General features: G+C 26.0%; 1 protein-coding gene across 1 annotated transcript; it reads left to right on the plus strand.

Moving 5' to 3' along the window:
* The first annotated feature begins 2374 nt into the window (after positions 1-2374).
* On the plus strand, positions 2375-3191 carry LOC136085406 (deoxyuridine 5'-triphosphate nucleotidohydrolase-like). The gene is made up of 3 exons (XM_065806709.1): positions 2375-2422; positions 2739-2811; positions 2920-3191. The coding sequence occupies exons 1-3, from the start codon at positions 2375-2377 to the stop codon at positions 3189-3191; spliced, it is 393 nt and encodes a 130-aa protein (XP_065662781.1).
* Positions 3192-6245: the final 3054 nt, after the last annotated feature.

Raw genomic sequence — 6245 nt, forward strand, 5'->3', positions numbered from 1 at the left:
GACAACACGCAATGCATGAGACATTTTAAAAAAAGACAAATGTGAATGTTTTGATAATATATTTACTATAAATAAGCTTGTGTATCAACTTTTTGATTGGGAAAAAAAATAAAACTAAAAAATGTATTGTTTATAATCATTCGTTTTCCGTCATATAATACTTGGTGAAATTAGAGTTTTTGTGTATAGGTTGACCTCTTTATTGTTTTCGTAATTATAAACTTTGTATTCTTTTCGAATAAAATCATTGATACGTTAAAGTTTCTTTTAAAGAAATAAAACCATTGAGCTGTAGGAAACTTTTCTATTAAACTTTTATCATGGAAATTGCAGTGTTCAAAGGCTTAATAAATGTAAACTGTATCTCCTTCTATTTTGACTTTTCCATTTATAAAATAATTATCAATAGGCGTATGTGTATAAATGGTGTAATATCCATTATGTAAAAGTTTATCGTGATATGAAAAATAGGGTCTTCGTACGCAAAAAGGATAGTAATTCTCTAATATCTTACAATTTTTCTTCAATTCGTCACATTCCCATTTGTCGCTGATATAAGGAAACAAAAAATAATATTTTAAAGATACTTAAGTTTGTTTTTCCATGAACAACATTCATTTTAATTTCTTCTTGTTGTTTTGTAATAAAGTTTATAAATTTTAATAAAATCATCCATATTGTTTCTTTGTTTTTCATATTGATTTTCCACTGTTGCTTTTGTTATATTTATAAAATCAGCATCGATCATGCGACATGTTTCAAACATACTTTTTATCCATGAGGGCAATTGTTCTGCAAAACTCACATATTCACGAGAAGATTTTTCAAATAAACCAAGATTATTTTCATAGTCTTAAGTTATGAAAATATAATACAAATCAACAAGTTTTTCTTCACGTAAGTTTAATTTCAAGTCCCATTATTTTATATAAGAAAATATAATATCTTGCAACACTTCATACGTATTATTTAAATGATGAAATTCATACAACATAGGATGCAATTCAATATCAGGATAAATAAGTTAAACTGCTTTGAGCAGACTTTCATCGAGTTGTTTGCTAGTCATTCTCTCTTTCAAAATGTACTAGAAGTATTTATTTACAACTCTTTATATAGGAATTATTTTATACAAAAAACAAGTTTTTTATAATTAAAACAGGTTTTATTTAATTAAAAAAATTTACAAAAAAATTTTTTTTCTTCTTTTTCTTCTACTTCTGACTTCACTTTTTTTATTTCGTTCGATTCTTTCTCAGCTAGTGATTTGCCAGCTCGTTTCAAGTTCATATTAAAGTTTCTATAATGTCCATTTTTATTTATGGTATTTTTATTTATGCTCGTTTCAAATTCATATTAAAGTTTCTATAATGTCCATTTTTATTTATGGTACTTACAAGAGAAGGTTCTACGGATAATAGTCTTTCGTAATCTGTTAAACGAATCTCGTCGTCTTCTTTTGCCTATCGAATAGTATAACCATTAAAAGCAGCGTTTTTTAATATTCAAGTTTTAGGATAATCTACTGTTTGATAAGCTCTGATTTGAGCATTTTGCAATTCTTCCATCAAAGATTCTAAAACTTTTTTGGTTTATTTATTATGATTAAATTTAAAAATAACATTAAAAGTTATTTCACACTTAAAAATTTTGAATTTAGCGTCATCTATTTAATTTAATTTCACCTCTAAACATATAATTTGTTTTATTGAATAGGGAATAGGATTTCACATCCATCATTTTTAAGACTGTAGATAAATTCTTTTTTGATATAATTAAACTGAGCGAGAGGTTAAAGTGAAACTGTAGAATAATGTTTATCTTTAACATTTTTTCTTCTTTAAAATCTACAAGCCACAAAGCAGCCGCTGCTAAATCTGCAAATTTTACATAGTTTTTATAGTTGCAATAAACAACTTCAAAATCAGTGTTTCCATTTTTTCACTTTGCTTTAAACAAATTTCAAAATAAAAATATGTTCCTTTTATACTATTTTGACTTGAAAAGAGAGATTAAAAAACCAGAACGAAACAAGTTTTTTAAAGAATTTTAATGACATGTGAATTATGTCATAAAAGTTCAAAGTTCAAATTGTGGCATGATAACACCATTGAACTTTAAACTATGTACTTTGATACTTTAATTCTATTTAAATGAGGTAGGATAAGTTGTAACAACTACTTTATTAAACCTTTTCAAATAAAAAGGTGAAAAAATGTCTTGTTCAAACAACAAAAACATTTTCTTCTAGCAAGGAAATCAAGTAGTATTCTTGTTAGAAGAAAACAATTCTTTTAGTAAAAAACCAAATATTACTTATGTAATATTTGATTCTTTGCTCAAAGACTTGTTTTTTTTTTTGAGTTTATGAAAAATGGCAGAGGAAGAAAAACAATTTTACGAAAATACTCGTTTAGCAATAGTTAAAATAAAAATATTATAACAGTGCTCTATCTTTAGATGGATCGAAATGTCAAGTAGACCATTAAATTCGAACAATTTAAACCAATTTGAATTTTAATATAATTGGTTTCGTTATTGCAATTATTGTGATAAAAATTTTTTATTATATTTTAACTGCTAATATTGTAAAGCAAGTTATTGTAAAGATTGTATATATGTGCATAAAAAAAAAAGAGAAAAAGTTGTTTATTGTTAAGAACTTAAATAATTTATTTGTATATAATGTTTTTTTATGTATTATTTTAAATGTGTATAAAAATTTGTAATTTTTTTAGATAATTAAAACAATAGATACAGAAGAATGGTATTTTTATGAAACAAAACATAGTGCTTGTTTTGACTTGAGAAGTAGAAAGCATTATATACTTTAACCGAAAGTACGTAATTTAGTGAGTACTGACGTATATATCGATGAAATTAATTCAGATTTACATTGGCAAATATATTCTAAATCAGGTATTGCTTATAAATATGGTGTTGGCGTATTTAATGCACCAGGAATAATAGATGCAGATTATAAAGATGAAAATAAAGTGTTGCTTTATAATACTTTAGAAGATGATTATATTATTAATCGGGGAGACGCTGTTGCGCAAATGGGTTTTATAAAAACATTAAAAGCGTTAAAAATAGTTACAGAAATTGATGGTTGTTCTTGTCGTGATGTGACTATGACGACGAATAAAGATGTTGAAAGAAATGGTGGTTTTGGTTCTACAGGAAAATAATTTTTTGTAAATTTGCTTTATAGTTTTTTTTTAGATTAGTAAAAATATGGCAGATAATGATACTATTGAATACGATAATGGGTCAACTAAAATCGATGATTATTATCAAAGTGAAAATAGTTATATTTAAACTGATGGCGCACGAGTAATATCTGATAATAATCAAAAAGAAGAGAAGAAAGAAAATTCGAAACCTGATATTTTTATTCAAACCAATAATGCAGCAGCTGTATTGAGTGGTATTTATGGTGTTGGAAAAATGAAAGTGTTGGATTTACGAATTCCATTTTTAGAAGAGTTGAATCATAAAGGAATAGAAGGTCGTAAATTGTGAGTTATAAAAAACTTTTTTTATAAGCTCAAAAATGCAGCTCCATATTATTGTGCATCATTTTATTTTAAAAGGTATCAATTAGTAATGAGTTTAACTGTAATCATGAAATGTGAACATGGCCATGAAAATAAAATTGGCTTATTTATTGTTATGTGTTCTTCACCTTATAATTCTATTTTAAAATGGCTTTTTTCAAATAGAATGGTAACATTTACGATATATGTTCCTAAAGGTTTTCAAAAAAAAAAAAAATTTGTGACTAATGACGGTGATTGTTTTTAACGTCCTCCAAAAGATGGCAAAAATTGCGCTAATGGTTTTGTAATACAGTATGGTGAAAAAGTTAAGAACCACAATAAAAACAAATCATAATTTATTTTTATTTTTAAATTTTTTTTTAACCGAATATATTTTTCTGGTAAAAAGAATAATAATAATAATATATTTTAGAAAATAGACAAACAAAATAAAAAATAATAATAGTGATAAAAACTTTTAAACAAATATAAAAAATGTATTTAAAGTTTTATAGGTAATTTTTATTTTAAAAAAATTGTGAAAAAGTTAAGAACCACACAATAAAAAAACGATAATTTTTACCACCTAATCCCCGTAATTCTACCATGAATTTTTAAGCACTCATTATAAGATTTGGCATTGACTCTATTAAATTCTCTAAAATATGTTTGGGAACATTTCCAAGTATTGCTAATAAAATATTGCGCAACTCCTCAAGGCTCCTTGGTGGTTTCTTGGCAATCTCTTTATCAAGCCAACTCCAAAGATTTTCAATGCAATTTAGATCTGGGCTATTTGGTGGCCAAGTTAGACGCTCAATATTTTTACTTTCGAACCATTCAGAGACAATTTTAGCCCTGTGACATGGTGCATTGTCTTGCTGAAAAATAAACGGAACGCTTTGCTCAAGTGCATCAATTGTTGATATTTTAAATAACAAGTTGTTATTTAAAGTATCGACATAATAAGTAAAGTTGAGTCGACCATCAAATAATTTAAACATACCGAGACCATAATATGTCATGCAGCACCATATTCCAACCGACCCGCTACCTTGTTTTGTTCTTTGAACGATACAATCGTGATTATATTTTTCTGAAGGCTGCCTGCGAATCATAATTCGGTTTTTTCGGTTATCAACATCGATATTATTCTCATCACTAAACATTACTGTCCTCCATTTTTGTTTAGACCATTCTTTGACGCTTTGGCAAAATTCTTTTCGCTTTTTTATATGTCGTTTGGTAAGACGCGGTTTTAGAACAGCTTTTTTCCATAACATATTGTTAGCTAATAGTTTCCTACGCACAAGTGATGCCGAGGCTTGACGTCCATTTGAAAGCTTCCATTCCCTTCTTAGTTCATGCGACGGCATGGTTCGATTTTTCTTTGCCAACCTGATTAAAAGGCGATCATCATTGGGTGTCGTCAAACGCGGTCTTCCAGAACGATGGCGATCAACGTAAGATTTCGTCTCTTTGAATCTTTTGATGATTGTTAGCACCGAACTATGTGATCGCTTTACTATTCTTCCAATTTCGCGAGCGGATTTACCTTCCTGGTGAAAATGCACCACTTTTACACGATCTTCATAGGTAATAGCTTTTCTGCTCATTTTTTCAAAAGGAAAGAATTTTTTTTTGTTTGAAATAAAATACTTTTTTTATAAGTATTTTAAAAAATTTAATTTTTTTGAAATGTTTTTATTGGTTCTTTGGTAATAACTCAGGTAATTAAAAGAATATTTAAAAAAAAAGGGAAAAATAAATTTAAAAAGACGTTTCCGCCGCATTTAGCACAAAAAATTCTTTGTGGTTCTTAACTTTTTCACAAAAAAAATATAAAAAAAAATTAACACATAATATTTAATCCTTATTTTTTATAGGTTCTATTAACTACCTTTCAAAAAAAAAAATTTTTTCTTTTTTCTCATGCTATATTTAATATGTTTGAAAAAAAGGACTATTTTATTATCTATAGAATAAAAATTAAATAAATTTATTTGAAAAAAAATTTTTTCTTTATTTAGTGGTTCTTAACTTTTTCACAATACTTAATATTTATTTATTATTATAATATAATGATTCATAATATGTATTATGAAAAAATCAGATGTCGATAAATATATCTTGGAAAATAACTTTTTTATTAAGTGTAAAATTAAGTAAATTTTAATAGTTTATGTATTATTATTTTATATTATTTTTAGCGATAACTAAGATAAAAAGTGGATATTTTGTTCATATTGTTTCTTATGTGGTTTATATATTCAATGTCGACTATTTTACAAGATGTGCAATTGAAAAAGATTTTGGTCATAATTATGATTGTTTTGATCTTGCTTCAATTTTTGCATCTCTACAAGTTTAAGAGCATAATAATAAATATATATTTTTTAATTAAATGTAAAAATTATATTTGTAAAATTTTTTTAAATATAAAAAAAAAGAAACCATGGAATATCATTTTCAACATGGATCGAATTCAGTATAAACATCTAAAGAGAATATATGGTTCTGTTGTCTCACTTTTTTCATTAGATTGTATACCTGCTGATTTTAATAATATGAAAAGTTTATTTACACATACTATACATAATAAAACAGTAGAAAAAATAGAAGCATACACGAACATTTTTAATTTGCTTATCAACAAATGTATAAATTCAGAGAATTGTATGAGAAGATTTCATTTTAATTGTG

The sequence above is a fragment of the Hydra vulgaris genome, chromosome 09 (genome assembly GCF_038396675.1).
Source record: "Hydra vulgaris chromosome 09, alternate assembly HydraT2T_AEP".
Lineage (NCBI taxonomy): Eukaryota > Metazoa > Cnidaria > Hydrozoa > Anthoathecata > Hydridae > Hydra > Hydra vulgaris.

What these genes read in the sequence shown, in the direction of transcription:
- LOC136085406 (XM_065806709.1), top strand. Translation starts at nt 2,375, where the DNA reads ATGGCAGAGGAAGAAAAACAATTTTACGAAAATACTCGTTTAGCAATA. An exon ending in AAAATACTCGTTTAGCAATA is followed by an intron (nt 2,423 to 2,738) that starts GTTAAAATAAAA and finishes TAATTTTTTTAG; the next exon opens with ATAATTAAAACAATAGATAC. An exon ending in TGCTTGTTTTGACTTGAGAA is followed by an intron (nt 2,812 to 2,919) that starts GTAGAAAGCATT and finishes ATTCTAAATCAG; the next exon opens with GTATTGCTTATAAATATGGT.